Below are 20,661 nucleotides of genomic sequence, written 5' to 3'. Positions count from 1 at the left end.
TGCCGTGAGAGTCTCTGTGCCGAATTTGCCCAGGTGACCGGCATGGATCAGTTGCGGCTCGGTGCATCCTGGAGGACAACCAGTGGCTGCTGGAAGTAAGTACCAAGCACTGGGTAGAAACAGTGGAAGATAGTGGACTTCAAATGGGGGAGGTTGGGGAAAGCATCCTGCTTGCCTGCTAGATTTTCACTTACTGTAACTGCAGGAAAAATGGTCCCGATGTTGGGGGCGTTCAGAACCATGGGTCACAGTTTAAGAATAAAGGGGGGGGGTCAGTTAGGACTGAGATGAGAACAAACTTTCTTCACGCAGAGAGTTGTGAATCTGTGGAATTCTCTGCCACAGAAGGCAGTGCAGGCCAATTCACTGGATGTTTTCAAGAGAAAGTTACATTTAGTTCTTGTGGCTAATGACATCAAGGGATATGGGGAAACAACAGGAAAGAGGTACTGATTTTAGATGAATAGCCATGATCATATTGAATGGCAGTGCTGGCTCAAAGGGCCGATGGCCTATTGCTGCACCTATTTTCTATGTTTCTATGCTTGAGTATATGGCAATAAAACTCGATCACGTGATTTTGAAGCATTCATGCATGGTGGAGGTATAATGTAGTCATAGAGTGATACAGTGTGAAAACAGGCCCTTCGGCACAACTTGCCCACACCCGCCAACATGTCCCAGCTACGCTACCTGCTTTTGGTCCATACCTCCAAACCTGTCCTATCCATGTATCAGTCTAACTTTTTCTAAAATGTTGGGATGTTCCCTGCCTCAACTACCTCCTCTGGCAACTTGTTCCATACACCCTTTGTGTGGATAAAGTTACCCCTTAAAAAGTTACCTCTTAAAAATACTTCATATAAAAGACATTGAAATCATACTTCTACAGTGCACTAAAGCATGATTTTAATACATCAAATTTCAATAAGTTCCTACCCTGGGAGGGGGGACACTCTTCTTCCACACCCTCTCCCCACTCGGTTGCCCCACTCCCTCACCGGGTACACCCAAGGCCAGTGATCAGTGATCGCACAGCCTCCCCCTTTCAAAAACGCTCCAATCAAATTTAAAGCATATATATTGCATTCAAGTGTAAGTTAAAAGACTCGCTACAGTATGCACCATATTGCACAATTTCAAGCTGACAAATGCAAATGTTCTGTACCAATGGGAGGGGGAAACCCCCCCCCCCCCCCCCCCCCCCCCCGGTCGCTATGCTCCCTCGGGCTTGGTCTCTCGCAATTTCTCACTCCCAACTCTCGCCCAATGTTGGCAGACCTGTAAACTTCCTAAGCCTTCTAAGGAACTAGAGGGCATCTGTGTGCTTTCTTGACCATAGCTTTGATGTGGCTGGTCCAGGACAAATTGCTGGTGATATTTCTTCCTAGAAACTTGAAACGTTCGACCATCTACTTCAATGCCATCAATGTAGACAGGGGTGTGTGTACTGCTTTGCTTTCTGAAGTCAATTACAATCTATTTTGTCTTGCTGACATTGAGGGTGAAGTAGCAGGAAATGCTACTCTGACATTGTAGCAGGAAATGCTACACTTGGCGCTTTACCTCCCCCCTCGACTCCATCCAAGGACCCAAGCAGTCTTTCCAGGTGAGGCAGAGGTTCACCTGCACCTCCTCCAACCTCAAATATTGCATCCGCTGCTCTAGGTGTCAACTGCTCTACATCAGTGAGACCACGTGTAGGCTTGGCGATCGCTTTGCCCAACACCACCGCACAATTCGCAATAACCAACCTGATCTCCCGGTGGCTCAGCACTTCAACTCCACCTCCCATTCCGTATCCGACCTTTCTGTCCTGGGCCTCCTCCATGGCCAGAGTGAATCCCACCGCAAATTGGAGGAGCAGCACCTCATATTTCGCTTGGGTAGTTTACACCCCAGTGGTATGAACATTGACTTCTCCAATTTCAGGTAGTCCTTGCTTTCTCCCTCCTTCCCCTACCCTTTCCAGCTCTCAAACAGCGCACTGTCTCCGCCTCTTCCTTTCTTCTTCCCACCTCCCCCCACCCCCACATCAGTCTGAAGAAGGGTCTCGACCCGAAACGTCACCTATTCCTTCGCTCCATAAATGCTGCCTCACCCGCTGAGTTTCTCCAGCATTTTTGTCTACCTTTGATGGAGAAGTTGTTGTCTTGGCACTAAATTACAAGGTTCTCAATCTCATTTCTGTACTCGTCTCGTCATTATTTGATATCCAGCCCACTACAGTGGTGTCGTCTGCGAACTTGTAGATTGAGTTGGATTGGTCTTTGGCTGCACAGTCACGAGTGTATAAGGAGTATAGTAGGGGGCTAAGAACATATCCTTGCGGGGCTCCAGTGTTGTGAATTATCGCAGAGGATAATTGGTCACCTATCCTCACTGAATGTGGCCTGTTGGACAGGAAGCTGAGGATTCAGTTGCAGAGATGAGTGGTGACTCCAAGTTCCACAAATTTGGAGATGAGTTTTGTTGGGATAATGGTATTGAAAGCAAATGTATGGTTGTTGAATAGGAGTGATATAGGGTGTCCTTCGTATCCAGGGATGAGTGTAGGTCCAGGGAGACAGCACCAGCCATGGACCTGTGGTGGGGGTAAGCAAACTGCAGTGGATCAAGTCTGCTTGGTAGGTTGGAGTTCATGTGTGTCATAATCGGCCTCTCAAAGCACTTCATGATGGTGGAAGTCAAGGCCACTGGATATTAGTTATTAATGCATGAGATTTTGCTTTTCTTTGGCGCCAGGATGAAAGTGCTCTTCCTGAAGCAAGTGAGTACCTCAGAACGGAATAGCAAAAGAGTAAAGATGTCCATGAACACTCTTGCTAGTTGGTCCGCGCAGTCCCTAAGGGCAGAACCAAGGACTCCATCTGAGCCAGTTGCCTTTGAGGGTTCACCCTCCAGAAGGCCGGTCTTACTTCTGCAAGGGTGACCATAGGAACAAGCATACTCAAATCTTTCGAAATGGATGTTATTGCCCTGTTGGTCTTCTGCTCAAAATAAACATAGAATGCTTTAAGTTCAACAGGCAGGGGGCTGCACTGTCACCGGTGATGCTGCCTGGTATGGCTTTATAGCCAGTTATAGTATGCAAGCCTTGGCACGGTCGCAAGGTGTCCGAGTGGTTATACTTGCATTCAAGTTTGTCCAAGTATTGTCTCTTGGCGTTCCTGATGGCTTTGCGAAGATCATGGCAAGGTTTCTTGTACCACTCAAGATTGTTTGACTTGTACACAGTGGTCATGGCCTTCACCTGGGGATGGACTTAATTGTTCATTCATGGTTTCTGGTTGAGGAATACTTGGATTCCTTTCTTTGACATGCATTCCTCTATGCACTTACAGAATTGGAAATTGGATCAAATTCAATTACCAATGTGGATTGAGTTGGATGCCATATAGAATTATATTGATTTGTGACATAGAATTGGTGCCATTTAGTCCATCATGATCATACCTACCATGAAAAGCAATTTGGGTTAATTTGAGTCTACGAGCACCGGCTATAACAGGGCTCTTCTATTTACCTTTGAATCTCTGCTTCCATCATCTTTACATCCATTAATTTTCTAACCCCTCCCTATCGCCCCATAGGTTAAAAAAAAATCCCACCTAGTTCTTTTTACAATAGCCTGAAATTGATGTTTACTAGTTTTTTTTAAAACCTCTATTGATTAAATAGTTCTATTCTGTTCAAACTTTCTAAAACTTTCCAATTTATATACATATTTTTATTCAATCTCCCTAGTTAGCAAAGAAAACAATCGCATCCAATCTAACCTCGCACCACAATTAAATTCCACAATCCAGGCAACATCCTCATAAATCACCACTCTAGTTCAGCATATTGTTTCTACTTTCTGTGCTGAATTGTATACAGTATCGTAGATTATGATTAGCTAATGTATTAAACAGTTTTAGCAGAATTTCCCTGCTCTGTATTTTATAATACAGAGCAGGGAAATAAGTGATAGGTGCAGAATTAGGCTATTCGGCCCATCAGGCTTACTCCACCATTCAATAATGACTGATCTATCTCTCCCTCCTAACCCCATTCTCCTGCCTTCTCCCCATAACCTCTGATACCAGTACTAATCAAGAATCTATCTATCTCTGCCTTAAATATATCCACTGACTTTGCCTCCACAGCCTTCTGTGGCAAAGAATTCCAGATTCACCACCCTCTGACTAAAGAAATACATCCTCTTCTCCTTCCTAAAAGAACATCCTTTATATTTGCGGCTATGACCTCTAGTCCTATTATCTCCCACTAGTGGAAACATCCTTTCCACATCTACTCTATCCACGCTGCGTACAGAAAGCTCTACACTATTCTTTACGTTAGCAGTCTACAGTATATACTTTTTTAAACCAGCTTTCCTAATTAAAACATATGAGGACATGCACTTTAAAAAAACCACATTCTTCTATCCCATTTTGCCACTTAGTGTATATTGTCTTGCCTTGTTTTCCTTCATCAAATTATATTATCTCAAACTTCAAGATTGAATTTTCTTTACAGGAATGTTTTTAATTGACAAGCTATAATTCAACTTTACAGTACCATTTAAACTATTTAAGTGTGAGTGGCCATTTGATGAAAAAGTAGGGTGTCCACAATCAAGTATTTGTTCCCTTGGTCACATCCTGAAGAATTGCAGAAGTGCTGCTGTTGGTCTCCTGAGATAGGAAATAGAAAAAGCTGTTAAAGCAGAAAAAGCTGTTAAATCCTGTCCTGGTTGGTTACAGGATTCTTCCAACAAATGCTTCTAGGTGAAGCACAAGTTAGTTCCCATAAATAAACAGGAACAAGATTTGGAAAAGCTTGTCAAAAACTAGTCACTCGCAACAATGTTAGTTGCTGCTCTGTCTTATCATGATAGTTAGAAATCAACTCTGGATGCCCTAAATAAGGATAGCTAAGAGTGTAAAGGGTGGCACAGTGGCACTGCACCCAGTGTAGACTTCACAGTTTCAGCAACCTGGATTCAATTCAAATCTCCTGAGATGTCTGTGTACAGTTTGTATGTTCTCCCTGTGACCACATAGGTTTTTCCCATGTTTCCAGCATCCTTCAAGATTCCAAAGATGCGAGATTGCTAGGTGTTAGGTTAATTAAGTATTGTAGTTTTTTTCCTGGTGTGAGAGAGCTTGTGGGGAAGGGGTAGGAAGAGGATAATGGGCATGTCTGAGAAAAAGGAGCTGGGAAATAGGACACAAAGTGCTGTAGTAACTCAGCAGGTCAGACCCCATCTGTGGAGAACATGGATAGGTGATGTTTCGGGTCAGGATCCTCCTTCATGCTGACAGTGGGCGTGGAGGGGGATAACAAAGCTGGAAGAGAGGAGGGGCAGGACAAAGTGCGGCAGATAATAGGTGAACACAGGCAAGGGAGGTTTTCACCTATTACATAGAAACAAAGAAAATAGGTGTAGGAGTAGGCCATTCGGCCCTTCAAGCCTGCACCGCCATTCAATATGATCATGGCTGATCATCCAACTCAGTATCCTGTACCTGCCTTCTCTCCATACCCCCTGATCCCTTTAGCCACAAGGGCCACATCTAACTCCCTCTTAAATATAGCCAATGAACTGGCCTCAACTACTTTCTGTGGCAGAGAGTTCCAGCCCTTCCTGCCCTTCCTCTCTTCCAACCCTTCCCCCTACAAGTTCAAGTGAGTGAGTTTATTGTCATGTGTCCCTGTATAGAACAATGAAATTCTTGCATTGCTTAAGCACACAGAAAATAGTAGGCATTTACTACAAAACAGATAAATGTGTCCATATACCATGATATAAATATATACACACATGAATAAATAAACTGATAAAGTGCAAATAGCAGAAAGTGGTTATTAATAATCAGAGTTTTGTCCGAGCCAGGTTTAATAGCCTGATGGCTGTGGGGAAGTAGCTATTCCTGAACCTGGTTGTTGCAGTCTTCAGGCTCCTGTACCTTCTACCTGAAGGTAGCAGGGAGATGAGTGTGTGGCCAGGATGGTGTGGGTCTTTGATGATACTGCCAGCCTTTTTGAGGCAGCGACTGCGATAAATCCCCTCGATGGAAGGAAGGTCAGAGCCGATGATGGACTGGGCAGTGTTTACTACTTTTTGTAGTGTTTTCCTCTCCAGGGCGCTCAAATTGTCGAACCAAGCCACGATGCAACCGGTCAGCATGCTCTCTACTGTGCACCTGTAGAAGTTAGAGAGAGACTTCCTTGACAAACCGACTCTCCATAATCTTCTTGCACCCCAGCGCATACAATCAGTTTGAAGGAGTGTTCTGAACGGAAACATCACCTATTCATGTTCTCCAGAGATCCTGCTGAGTTACTCCTGCTCTATGTGTCATTTTATGTAAACCAGCATCTGCAGTTCTACGGGGAAATTTGCCTCTACAGGGAAATGAGCATGGAGAAGGACTGATGGCACTGTTCTGAAAGTCAGCAGACACCCAAAGGGTTGAAAGGTTGTCTTCTGTGTTATTCTTAAAAATAAACTAAAAGAAGTAGGAATAAACCTCTTTGCCAGTCTGCTCAATCTCAATTTGTAGGGTCGTCAATTTTCTACCAGGAATAAAGTTGGTGATATTTGACACACACACACATCCTGTTACAAGCATATATTTTAAGGGGAGACAGATCAGTACAAATATTCAAGATGGGGGGTCTCACCAGGTCCATAAAACATTTCAGTACAATGTCAGATGGTGGCTGAAGGATGAGAGGAACTTTGCCAGTGAGTGGGCTGTGCGCTCACCTCACATGCCCTCAGAGGCGCTCTGCATGTTCTGAGGTTGTGTGGGGGACAGCAGGAGGCACCCCAGCGCATAGAGTCAGAGTCGGAGTGGATATTATCGAAGGGTCGTTGCGTTCGTGGGTCTACATGACTGGGTCCATTTGTCTGTGGAGTGGGCCATAGGAGGCTCTGCAGCAGTCTGGGGATCACTTGTATTATGCGCCACTGGAAGTCCTAGAGAGGTCAGACAAGCTTGCAAATCTGACATTGCACCAACATCATTGCCAGGCAAGCCAACCCCTGCAACTCTAATCCAGTGCCAATGGGCAATAGGCCCTGAAGATCAAGTTAAGATGTCAAGTGGAATTCCCTGCCTCAGAGGGCGGTGGAGGCAGGTTCTCTGGATACTTTCAAGAGAGAGCTAGATAGGGCTCTTAAAGATAGCAGAGTCAGGGGATATGGGGAGAAGGCAGGAACGGGGTCAGGGGATATGGGGAGAAGACAGGAACGGGGTACTGATTGGGGATGATCAGCCATGATCACATTAAATGGAGGTGCTGGCTCGAAGGGCCGAATGGCCTACACCTGCACCTATTGTCTATTGTCTACATTTTTAAAGAAATATGAAACTTTCTACTCTGTATTTACCGAGGAGAAAGACAGGACGGAGGAACTTGGGGCAGTCAATGGAAATGTCTTGAGAGCAGTCAGTGCTACCGTCGAAGAAGTACTGAAGGTACTATCGTGTATGAAGGTAGACAAATCTCCAGGGCCTGATCAAATATATCCGAGGATATTGTGGGAAACTAGAGAGGAAATTGTGGGAGCCCTGGTTGAAATTTATGAGTCTTCCTTAAATGCAGGAGAGGTGCTGGAAGACTGGAGGGTGGCAAATATTGTGCCTCTATTCAAGAAGGGCTGCAGTGAAAACACTGGGAACTATAGGCCGGTGAGCTTAATATTCGTAGTTGGAAAGTTTGGATGGGCAAGGGATGATTAGGGATAATAAGCATAGTTTTGTACGTGGGAGGTCGTGCCTCTCAATATGATTGATTTTTTTGAAGACCTGACCAAAAGGTCGATGAGGGCAGAGCTGAAGATGTGTACATGGATTTCAGTAAGGCATTCGACAAGGTTCCTCATGGTAGGCTGCTCTGGAAGGTTAGATCGCATGGGATCTAAGGAGAAATAGCTGAATGGATAGCAAATTGGCTCCATGGAAGGAAGCAGAGGGTGATGGTGAAAGGTTGCTTCTTGGACTGTTGGCCTGTGACTAGTTGTGTGCCTCAGGATTTGGTGCTAGGCCCGTTACTGTTTGTCAACTATATCAATGATTTGGATGAGAACATGCAGGGCAAGATTAGCAAGTTTGCTGGTGATACAAAAGTAGGTGGTTTTGCGGATAGTGAAGATGGTTGTGAAAAATTGTAGCAGGATCTTGATCGATTGACCAAGTGGACTGAGGAATAGTTGATGGAATTTAATACAGAGAAATGTGAGGTGTTGCATATTGGGACGTCTAACAAAGGCAGGACCTACACAGTGAATGGTAGGCCTCTGGGGAGTGTTGTAGAGCAAAGGGATCTAGGAGTGCAGGTGCAAGGTTCCTTGAAGGCCGAGTCACAGGTAGATAAGGTGGTCAAAAAGGCTTTTGGCACATTGGCCTTCATCAGAGTATTGAGTTGGGAGGTCATGTTGCAGTTGTATAAGACGTTGGTGAGACCGCATTTAGAATATTGTGTTCGGTTCTGGGCACCGTGTTGTAGGAAACATATTGTCAAGCTTGAAAGGGTTCAGAGAAGATTTATGAGGATGTTGCCAGGACTAGAGGGTCTGAGCTACAGGAAGAGGTTGAGTAGGCTGGGTCTCTATTCCTTGGCGCGCAGGAGGATGAGGGGTGATCTTAAGAGAGGTGTATAGAATAATGACGGGGATAGATAGGGTAGATGCACAGAACTCTGGCCCAGAATTGGGGAATCAAGGACCAGTTCAAGGTGAAGGGGAAAAGATTTAATAGGAATCTGAGGGGTAACATTTTCACACAAAGGGCATGGAACAAGCTGCCAGAGGAGGTAGTTGAGGCTGGGACTGTCCTAACGTTTAAGAAACAGTTAGACAGGTACATGGATAGAACGGGTTTGGATGGATATGGACCAAGCGCAGGCAGGTGGGACCAGTGTAGCTGGTACACATTGGCCGGTGTGGGCAAGTTGGTCTGAAGGGCCTGTTTCCACACTTTATGACTCTATGAAGGGTAGAAGATGGTGCCAGAGAAGTGGCAACTTTTGTGTAGTTCTCAGTGTAATAATCTCCTATTCTTACGATCTTGTTGGGAGATATGAGTATGCTTATGTATTGTAAGATTTTTACTGAATTATATGCAAAACAGGAATTTCACTGTACCTAGATACATGTGGCAATAAAATACCACTGAACCATTGTATCATTAACCCTTGCACTTAAATCCTCTCGCAACAAAGGCCAACGTATTGTTTTCTAATTTCTTGCTGTAACCCTGTACTGATTTTCATTGACTTTTAACAGTTGCAGTATTAATTCAGAATATCTTCTGAGGAATTCTAAAATTGTATGGCAAATCCATTGTCTGAGCTGGTATTAAAAACTGCAGGGAATGTAACATTAGAAAAATTGAATTTAAAACATGCACTTGATTTAAATTTTTGTCAACTCAAACGTTTTCATTTTAATTACTATTGGAAAATATATGTCAGAGGGTCAAGAATAAGAATTGCACTAGACTAATTAAACAGCTGTACTGGAATGCACATTGGAACGATTAGCTGCTTTAAAAATGCCAAATAGATATAAGATTGGAAAATATATCATGGAATATCTTAATACTAGCAAAATATGATGTTGCTCCCAAATTATTCTCCATACATTAGAATGGTTTTGTTTCTTTCCTCAAACCTTTCTCTTCGCTACTTACACTAGGTCCAATATTTTGTGCAAGAGATCATTCTTCCGCAGGAACGCAGAAGCTATTATTTTGCCATTCTAATGGATGAATCTTATTTGGTACTAACAAAAAGAATTTAAATTAGAATTAATTCACCAATGGACCAGCAGAACAACCCTTTCAAGAATTTGGGAACGCAAAAGACAAGCCAGCAAATCAAAAATAAATGTGAAATTAGGACTAAGCTCCTTAGGATTCTGGGAATGAGACTCTAGGACTGGAATTGTATGTGGCTACAGGCCACAATTTAGTTACCCCTGGACGAGATGGTCTGTGTTAATACATTGCTAAAGTATGAGACAACCAGATAAACTTAATACGGTCATCATCTGATGTCTTTCTGTTCCAACAGAGATCATAATGATCAGAGTAGGACTTTAACTACTTCTACTACTTACGAAGGTACACAAAAAATGCTGGAGAAACTCAGCGGGTGCAGCAGCATCTATGGAGCGAAGGAAATAGGCAACGTTTCGGGCCGAAACCCTTCCTGGCTCCACGGACCAAACTCAGCACTTCTTCAGGGTGTGATCACAGGATCTGATATTTAAATGTGGAAATCCAACCTTTTCATCAAATGCCCTCTCTTTTTGAAAATATCCATTACTGGTTTGTAGTACCTCAAACCCCACCCCATGTTACATTAGTTTTATATTGCGACATTTTCTATTGTTCGCAGAACTTGACTACCTAGGCCATCAAGATAAGTGGTTATGTATTTAACTTTCACCAATTAATATTACTAAAGCATAAAATTGGACTCCATGTATGTGGATTTTTCCATATATGCAAATATGCATTAATGCAAACTACGTATCTAATTTTCACTTCTCCCCCCCTTCCCCCTTTAATATGCTATTTTAGATTCAAGTCCTCCTCTTCTGAAGATGGCAACTGATACTTGTGATGATCCTGCAGGCTCCGTGTGTAGTCTGGTATCCCTTCTTCATACCTAAGTCTAGACAGTGAGTGCTTTAAGGCTATTTGGATATGGGTAATACTGCCCAAATTTACCTATGCCCAGCATCCATGCATTTGCTGTACTAGCAGCAGTCTTTGGATAGCAAACAGAATTGGAGACATGGATCCATTTGCTGTATCCAATTTGTATTTTTGCAGCCCAAGAATAGCAACCACTTTAGAAGAGTCAATTTAGCACAAATCAAAGATAAATATTTTCTGGATACAACTAATGACATATCAAACCGAATATTTATCAATTGAACCATCCATGAAGGTTGTCTTTCTCAGAGATAGTAGAGAATGATATTTATGTTATTATTTTATTGAAAATTACTAAAATATAAATATTCTATGCATACAGTATTTCAATAACTAATTTCATGATTACTCATTTAACAAACCATTTGTTTATTTTCTGTGAAATTGTATTAATAATTTCTTTGTGTTTAAATAAAGGAATCCAATGGATCGGACTAGTACATATAAAAAAACATTTATTTTACACCAATTCATAATGAGCTATTTATTTACTGTTAGGGGCGGGCATTTTACATCAGAAACTATTCAAATATGTCTTATGAACACATGTACACATTTTAAACAGGCAGCAGCAGAAATCACATGCTTTAAATAGTAAGTTGCAAATAACCTAAATAAGTTAAGATATAAAATAGTAAAATAAATATGTACTGAGAATTTAAGAACCAGATATAAATAAATTGCTTTAAATATTAACAGTATAATCAGAAAATGCAAAAGGTCGGTACACCTGTAATTTACAGTCTCCCAGCTACTGGGCAATACATATGCATCCAATGGATGCAGTCACTTTACTCATTCAATACATGAACAAATTGACTGTTTACATCACTCCTTTTCTTTCATGATTTCTTCCATCAATGAGGTAGATTTTTATAGGCATCTTGTACCTGCAATTAGAAATTATATGTTAAAACTTTATCGAGTTTTTGAGGAGGCAACAAAGCGACCAATGAGTGTAGGACGGTGGGTGTTGGCTCATGGATTTTTGTAAGGCATTTGATGAAGTTCCCTATGGTAGGCTGATCAAGAAGATTAAAATACATGGGATTAACAGTGACTGGGTCCTATTCAGAATGACTTAATAATAAAATACATTGTGGTGAAAGGACAATATTCAAGCTGGAGGTATATATATTCCCTATGGTAGGCTGATCAAGAAGATTCAAATATTATATATTATAGATATACTTGGACATAAATGTAGAAAAGTTAATAAAAATGTTTGTGAATGACACCAAGATTGTTAGGGTCACAGACTGTGAAGAAGGTTGTTAAAATACACAGTAGCATATAGATCAGCTGCAGAAATGTGTGGAAAAATCACAGATTGAGTTCAATCCAGGCAAGTGTGAGGTGTTGCACTTTGGGAGGTCAAATATAAGGGGAACATGTACAATTAATGGCATACCCTTAAGTACATTGATGTACAGAGAGATCTTGGGGTCCAAGTCCGTAACTCCCTGAAAGTAGTGACACAAGTAGATAGAGTGGTAAAGAAAGCATATGGCATGCACGCTTTCATAGTTCGGAGCATTGAATATAAGACCCAGGAAGTCACGATGCAGCTTTATAGGAGTTTGGAGTATTGCATGCAGTTTTGGTCACCCCATTACATTAAGGATGTGGAGGCTCTGGAAAGGGTGCAGAGGAGGTTTACCAGAATGATTACTGGATTAAGGCGTTTTGGCTGTGGGGAGAGTTTGGACATACTCGGATTGTTTCTCTAGATTTTAGGGAGACCTGATAAAAGTATATAGAAGTATGTACAATTATGAGAGGAATATGTAGTGTAGACAGTCAGAACCTGTTTTCCAGGATGTAAAAATACTAGGGGGCATAGTTTTAATATGAGAGGGGCAAAGTTTAAAGGGCAAGTTTATTTTTTACAGAGGGCGGTGAGTGCTTGGAACACACTATGGTGGTTGTGGCAGATAAAATAGGGGCATTTAAGAGACTTTTGGATAGGCATATGGATAGCAGTGAATGGAAGGATGTGGATTATGTGTAGACAGATAAGAGATAGTCTTGGCATTATTTATGGCACAGACATTGTGGGCTGAGGGCCCGTACTTGTGCTGTACTGTTCTATGTTCTATGCAAAATGATGATTCTAAAACAGTAATGTCTTAAAATTTGATCCATATACTTGCAACACATTTCCTGTGACTATCTTGTATTCAAGGGCGTAGCTGATAAAATAATTTACTCATCCTACTCATATTACTATAATTCCTACCCTGCAGCAATATCTTTTTTGAAACATTAGGTTTCTGTACAGCGAAGAACTATGAGTACTAGCATGGGAGAATATGGGTGTAAACTAATTATTATGCAAGGCTGGAATTCTTCAAATTGCAGTGGATCTCATCTCTTATTTTGAGGAGTTTTATTACTAAAATTCCACGATCTCTTGCTTTATTTATAACATTTATGTGATTTAGAAAAAAAAATATTTGGTTATATCCTAATGAAAACAAATCAGACTTATATGTTCTTTAAAATGAAATTCATAAAGCCACTGAATATTGATGGAATTAATGAAGCATTAGCATAAACTGAACATTTAATGACAGAGAAAAGCAAAATCTCAAGGCAAATCCAAACAAGTTAAATTTACCACATCAGCAAACAAGTTCAATAATTATTTCAAAAGCAGGAAGTAGAACATGTGAATCCAGCATGATATTGGAATTATTGGATACATTGTCCCACTTGTACAACTGTTTCTAAAATGGACCCAACGCTATATTTCTCTAGACATAACTTGAAAATAAGTTTGTTATGAACAAATGTCTTCAAAAGATTTCCTGTGTCGTGTGTCCTTCCTCTCTAAAAACAGTTTATCAAGCTGTTTTCCACACTCTTAAGACCAGCTGCTAAGAGTCTTGCTATTCTTAATGGTTGTAAGGACTTTGGGTGTGAGTAATCATACTTCATTGTTGCACAGAAACTTAATGTTTCCAAAAAAGTATATGGGGCTCATGCTATTATGTGTGATGTGACCGCAGTGTTTTTGTTGCACAATAAAACATTGGGGGCCAGAAATGTTATCTTTGTTGTGTACTCTAAACTCATGATACAGTAATATATGGGTTCTGACGGCAAGCCAAATTTTAGAAGCACAGTTCAAGGCAGTTATTTCACAATTGGAGCAGACAGCATACATGTTAAAGAGGGTAATGGGCATGATGCCATATAGTATTTTTGTTTAAATTCTTTGGCACAACATGCTGAGGCCATGGTACTTTACACCACACATACTTATGTGGGTATTTTTAAACTTTTTTTTCCTCTATGATCAATATAAAATTTCAGAGTAATTCATGAATCTTACCATTTTTAAAAATCAGTGACTGTTATTATTTCCAAGTTTAATCTTTTCTTCATTTTTTACATTATAGCTGGCAACTCGCCTGTGATACCTATCAAGAAGCAAACCAAAAGTTGATAATGCAATAATAATAACTTGTTAAAATGCATATTATTTCACAAATGATGGAAAGTCCAGTTTAAGCGCAGCTGTTGAGTATGGATGTTATAAAGAACTATTTTCAAATGATCAATTATATGTTTTAATCTGGAATGTTAATTTCCCTTGTTTTAAGCAGTCCATTTGTTACAGAATACACGATACATTTTATTCATCCCCGGAGGGAAATTGGTCTGCCGACAGTCACAACACACAAGGTGCACAAAAACATGAAATTAAAAGTGAAAACAAAAAGAAAAAGACAAGCAAGCGACTGTTGGCTGGCTGTCGTGTGCCCAGCGCCTTCACCTGAACAAACGAACAAACAGACTTATCCCCTGGGCAGAGGATTGTAAACTAGAGTGTTCCACCCCCTCCCTCACACCAGGCCACCCTTTGTTCTCCCACCGTCCCTCACAGCGGTCTCCCCACGCCAGGTCCCCATTGTCTCCCTCACGCCCTCACTGCCACCGAGGCTCCCGGTCGTTTAGATGTTTTACAATTAAAATCGAGAACTCACCCAAGAACTAGAAGAACAAGGATTACAGTCAGACTAAGTGATGAGAGGACCACGGCCACAATAGCTAGAGTAGTTGTGTTTTCATTTGGATCTTTTGGATGTTCCACGGCTAAAATGTAACTGTGGCATCTGATGCCATCATATCCGGGGAAACACCTGGAGAGAAATCCATAAGTTTTTTTTAAAACTTTGCTTATCGTTTATCAAAAGCAAAAATCGACAAATACCCTAACAAAGGTACTGCTTCCACTGATCTTATTAACTATGGCGTGTATTTAAGCATAATTTTAAAAAAAACCTCACATAAATTATTAAATAAAAGGTTCTTGAATCCTGTGTCGATGCACTAAAAACCATTACATCTCTAACATTTATCCTGTATAATGTAAAACCATCTAATATTGTAAACTAATTGTAATAAAAATGCACTAACAATAGCTTCTGTACTTTCCTAACATATTAAATCCCATATCCTAAATATTTCTTTGTATATTTTCTATTACAGGCACGAAATAATTCAGCAGCCCGTTTCATTTCACAAACGATGAAACGTTTTTCTCTCTCCAGTTTTCTGAAATTTGATTTTGTAAGGTGCAGGATTCATTTGTAGCTTTTGTCTTCGGTTGTAAATGGGAACGTCATTTTCAAAAATCTAGACTTCAAGGTGTGTGCGCTGATTTCCGAAAGAGGCACGACTCTCTTTGATTCGATAACAGCAATGCAAATGTAACTAAACTGGGGTTGTTTACATTTCAAATGGTTATCCGTTTCTTCGTTTGCTCGGGAACTGTGAAGGTATCCGCTTTGTCTAGAGCATGTCCGGTACACAGGTATGATAAAAGTCGCAGGGTCCTGTTGTTCCGGGTTTTGCCACACGAACCGGGACACTCTTTAGCTTTGACCACACATAATCAACATTTGTTTATACATTCAATATCTGTTCTATGAAAAGGTAAATACCTGCATGCTACCTCGTTAATGTTGTGCAAGTACCGGCATTCCCCATGGAAGCAGTAATCCTTGTACTTTCTGTAGCATGGATTTCTTTTACCCTTTTTCTTGCCACGTTTGTTTTTTCTCTCACGTTTCCCTTTGCGCTTCTTCCCCTCTTCAGTCACAGTCGAATTTTCCGCAGATTTATACAAGGCCACTGGTTTAAAATAAACAAAACATTGATGTCTACATAACTTTCCCTTTAAAAAAAAAAGCATAATACGAAAAAAAAATACGACTCGTGTTTCCCGGAGCTTTTAATAGGTGGCTTGGAGATTACCCCCCTCCCCCAACAACACATGAAAGCGCTTTGTTCAAGTGTGAGAGAAACTACCGCCAGAGGAAAGTTTAGCCGTAATTCCTGACACTTTCTTAACTTTACCTTGCGACGTTTCGACTGCTCGCTCAGCCGGTGAGCGCTCGACTGCCGTCTCCGCAGTCGGCTCTTGCTCAAGCACCCCTCCTAGGATGGACAGAATATCCTTCTCTCCCCTCCTGCGGCTTCGAGTGACTTCACTCTCGTAGCCATCGATCGCCGCTCCCACCGCACGGTTGTATGAAACTGCATGAAAACAACGCGATCCGTGAAAACACCAACAATAATGGGAACTCTTTATTTACTTTTTCAATCTTTACAAATAAAAACAGGTTGGAAAGTGCGCGCGGGGAGAAGAGGAAAACTGTGACAATTGGTGACAACTCGGTGTAACGTGAAACTATAAATGCTGAGAAAGTGAAAAAAGCCACGGAACACTCTCACTCCACTGGCCAGCAAGCCGACGCTTATACATCTGATAAGATATCCTCTTTTCCCCACTGCCCACATTAGGTTGGAATTTCAGACAATACAACAATACAAATTGCCCCGTGTAATTTCTCCGCTCGGAGCGATGGTTTGGGTGAAATTCACTTACTTGCGGCGAGAACAAGGAGCGTTATTGCCAACGAAACCCTCATGTTTGGGCTGCGGGAACTTGAAAAGCGAAAAACCGTTCGCGACCTCCGGTGCTGTCTACTTCCCAATGAACAAACGCCGCCCGCTTTGTATTTTGATCGCGTTGTCCTCAGAAGTTGCCGAAAGCAGTCCCACTCCCGAATAACCAGTTCGGTTCTGGCACCTTAATTTTAAATAAATTTATGACGGCAGTAAGGGGCCGGGGCAAATCCAGACAGGAGATATGTTAAATGTCTCGAGTACTATTCATATTCCTTGCAGGCTGGCGGCGAGTTAAGAATAACTGCAGTCAGCGACCTCTAGATATATATACAGCCAGCCGAACAGGGATGACGCCCAGCTGACGTGCCTCTTGAAGAGTGCAATACACTATTAAGCTTTGTTGAAGCGGGCAGTTCCTGTCCGATCTCTCTGCGCAGCAAACCTTTACACTGTAACAATTATTTGAATAAAACACTACTTGTCACGGGGAAACCAAATCAACATGAATAAATATTGCAATCGAAAGCACTATTTTTGCTAAATCATAAATACTGGCAGTTTCGTAGCTGGTTATTATTCACCCAGTTTATACGCATAGCACTAGCCTTCCAGACTTTGTGTAGCCACTGCTGCCGAGTGGGTGGACTGTGTGCACTGAGCTCAGACTTGTAGTTGGGGACAGGCCATGTGTTGATCCTCTGCACAGCAAAGTTTAACTAGGGTTTTCCTGTGCGTTTCTGTGGTATCTGGCATAAGCTCGCCACAGTTTATCTAAGATAATTTTGTTAATTATAGTTCAGTTATTTATTTATTTAGATACAGCATATCCTCCAATTTACTGTGAGAATTTGGCAAAAAAAATACTGGGCACAAGCTTTCTGCACCACTGAACTGCACTGCACCGCTGTCTTGAAGGTCTCAATTGACCTAGCTGCCAAGGCCATTTGGGGATGAGAGAGTTAGTTCTCTGGGACAAAATGTGTGGAAAACAAAGTTGCATTTTTTCCCACTGGTGAAGGGACAAACCACATCAAAGATTGTTCTCTAGAGAGACAGTTTTGCTCACACTCTTTTCCTGGCATTCTCCTCCCCTCCAACGAGACTGAGCCTTCTCAACTCTCTCCAGTAAAGAATTCCAAATGTCCATCGCCCTCTAGTTGAAGAAGTTTCTTCCCATTTCAGTCTTGAATGGCCAACCCCCTATTTTGAGACTGTGACTCTTGGCTCTGGACATCCCACTCAGGGGAAACATCATCTCCAAACCTACTCTGTGAGGCATTGAAACAATTTTGCATGCCCCTGGCAATGAACTCTGGGCAATATAGAGCAGTTAATCTTGGTTATCATAAAGTTCCACGTGTCAGACTACTCTGGAAGGTAAAAGCACAGAGTCCTTTTTCCAGGAAAATAAAATCAAGAACTAGAGGGCAATTTAAGGTGAGATCATAAGATCAAGTGATAGGAGCAGAATTAGCCCGGCCCATTTAGTCTACATCGCCATTCAATCATGGCTGATCTATCACTCCCTCCTAACCCCATTCTCCTGGCTTCTCCCCATAACCTCTGACACCCGTACTAATCAAGACAGGAAAGATTTAATAGGAACCTGATGTGCAAGTCTTTACACACAGAGGATAATAGGTTTATGGAATAATCTGCCAGAGGAAATGTGGGCAAATGGGACTCTCTTAGGTAGAGCAACCTGATAAGGATGGACAAGTTGCGGAAAAGAACCTGCTTCCATGCTGTATGACTCTATGCCTCTCCTCAGCTCTCTTGGGACTTCTGATTCTGAGCCTTCTCTGCTTTCTAAAACTCTGATGCAGTCATGATGCAGTTTTCCTTGTATGAAGTGGAGCACACTTAGTTTTGCAATGGACCCATGAACAAAATGGTCCTATGTCCACTGGGCAATTATGATAAAATGTGCCATAATTTCTCACCACATTCTTCAATTCATATCTTGTGCGTAGTTTAACATGTAATTAACTTTGTATAGGAATGCTGAGTTGTGGGAAGTGGTAATTTTCACTATTTTAAATAGCAATATAAAATATGATACAAAGTCAAAGTCAATTTTATTCGTCACATGCACTCGAAGGTGCAGTGAAATGAATTTGCCAGCAGCGATACACTTAAAAATAACACACAATACACAATATAATTTAACACAAACATCCACCACAGCATTCTTCACTGTGGTGGAAGGCAACAAAGTTCAGTCAGTCCTCCTCCATTGTTCACCCGCGGTCGGGGCCATAAACCCTCCGTAGTCGCCGCTATGGACGGCCCGACGTACAGGCCCTCCCGTCGGGAAGATCAAAACTCCGACGTCGGGACGGTCAAACACACTTTGCGGCTTGGAGGTCCCCTCCGGAGCCCGTTGCTTCAGGATTTTATAGGCCGCGGGCCGGCAGTCGGAGCTCTTCTCCGGCAAGCTCCGGCGAAGGTTCCCAGGCTCCAGATGGTAAGTTCATGCCACGCCCGCAGCTAGAAGCTCCGTGGACCACAGCCCCATGATGCCAAAGTCACCAGGCCACGATCGGAACTCTCCTCTCTGGCGACCCCCGGCCAGGGTTCGCTCCCGCTCCACGATGGAAAAGTCCATGCTGCGCCTGCTGCCGATGCTCCGGGCCTGACTCAGGGAAAGGCCGCTGCAATCCATGCTGTTAGGCCGCGAGGGAGGAGACATGGAAAAAAAGTTGCCTCTCCGTGGAGGAGACGACCGAAAGTGGTTTCCCCCCCCCCCCACACACAAGACACACCAAGAGACACCTAAACTAACATTAGACACACCAAAGAAACAAAAAAAGTCGAAATGACAAACACGCTGCTGGCAGGGCAGCCAACTCGCAGCGCCCCCACCGACCTATTGCCTCATGTTAAGGCACGTAGCTTCAGAGATACCATTTTGTACACATAATCGAATCACTTTTCAGTTTCACGTCATTAGGATGATAAGTAGTTGAACTACAATAGAACTGAAAGAGAAATAGAGCTAACGTTTTGCACCTTTCTTCAATACTTATCTGGTGAAGGGTCCGCAGATTGAACTGTTTAGTTTAGTTCAGAGATTCAGCGTAGAAAGAGGCTCTTTGACCCACCGAGTCTGCACTGCCCAGCGAACACCTATATACTAGTTCTACCATACACACTAGGGACAATTTACAGAAGCCAATTAACCTACAAACCTACACGTCTGTGGAATATAGGAAACTGGAGAAACCCCACTCGGTCGCAGGGAGAACGTAAAACTCCTTAGAGACAGCATTCATAATTAGAATCGAACCCGGGACTCTGCTGCTGTAAGGCAGTAACTCTATCGCTATGCCATTTTGTTAGCACTGTTTCCTTTCCACAAATGCTTACCGATCTGCTGAATATTACTGGTATTTTCTATTTTGATTTCAGATTTCCAGCAACTGCAATGTTCAGATTTTCAATAAAAAACACTGTGCCTTGCTTAAGCACAAAATCTTCATTGGCACATCAGTGCAGGACTAAGAGCTGGCTGAACTTCCAATGGTGTAATCTTAAATATCCAATGGGTTAAACCTGGACTGTCAGGCAGGTGTAAAATGTCCCTTGGCAACATTTTTTTTTAAAGAGTTTTCCATGGAGTTCTGGTCACTAATTGACCTTCAGCCAGTATCACTGATAAAGACAATCTATTCATTGTCTCAAAGATAGACACAGATTGCTGGAGTAACTCAGCGGATCAAACAGCATCTCTGTTGAAAATGGATAGATAACGTTTCGGGTCGGGGACGGTCCCAATCTGAAACATCACCTATCCATTTTCTGCAAAGATGTTGCCTGACCCATTCAGTTACTCCAACATTTTTGTCTATTTTTGATAGGGAGGGATAGAAGGAAAGCACCCGGTGAGCACCGTGCAGCCATGCTAGAGTGGACCTGGACACCGGCGTGGAGCTGATCTAGACAGGACTCGGCCAGTGGCCGCCACAAGCAAGGACGGACCTGGCAGCCGAAATGACCACCAAAATCAAGGACAAGTAGA

General features: G+C 42.3%; 1 protein-coding gene across 1 annotated transcript; it reads right to left on the bottom strand.

The window, feature by feature from the left end:
* Positions 1 to 11,063: 11,063 nt before the first annotated feature.
* On the bottom strand, positions 11,064 to 16,980 carry hbegf (heparin binding EGF like growth factor). The gene is made up of 6 exons (XM_033029438.1): positions 16,618 to 16,980; positions 16,086 to 16,265; positions 15,671 to 15,860; positions 14,711 to 14,866; positions 14,056 to 14,143; positions 11,064 to 11,608 (listed from the first exon to the last, which is right to left on the bottom strand). Exons 1-5 carry the CDS (start codon positions 16,658 to 16,660, stop codon positions 14,068 to 14,070), a joined length of 645 nt encoding a protein of 214 aa, XP_032885329.1. The 5' UTR covers positions 16,661 to 16,980; the 3' UTR covers positions 11,064 to 11,608; positions 14,056 to 14,067.
* Between the last annotated feature and the right edge of the window lie 3,681 nt (positions 16,981 to 20,661).

This window comes from Amblyraja radiata, chromosome 11, assembly GCF_010909765.2.
Source record: "Amblyraja radiata isolate CabotCenter1 chromosome 11, sAmbRad1.1.pri, whole genome shotgun sequence".
Taxonomy (NCBI): Eukaryota; Metazoa; Chordata; class Chondrichthyes; order Rajiformes; family Rajidae; genus Amblyraja; species Amblyraja radiata.
The sequence above is the reverse complement of the archived record's forward strand: the minus strand, read 5'-3'. Positions and strand labels throughout refer to the sequence as shown.

What these genes read in the sequence shown, in the direction of transcription:
- hbegf (XM_033029438.1), bottom strand. Translation starts at nt 16,660, where the DNA reads ATGAGGGTTTCGTTGGCAATAACGCTCCTTGTTCTCGCCGCAA. An exon ending in AGCAGTCGAAACGTCGCAAG is followed by an intron (nt 15,861 to 16,085) that starts GTAAAGTTAAGA and finishes ATTTTAAACCAG; the next exon opens with TGGCCTTGTATAAATCTGCG. An exon ending in ATTAACGAGGTAGCATGCAG is followed by an intron (nt 14,867 to 15,670) that starts GTATTTACCTTT and finishes ATTTCTCTCCAG; the next exon opens with GTGTTTCCCCGGATATGATG.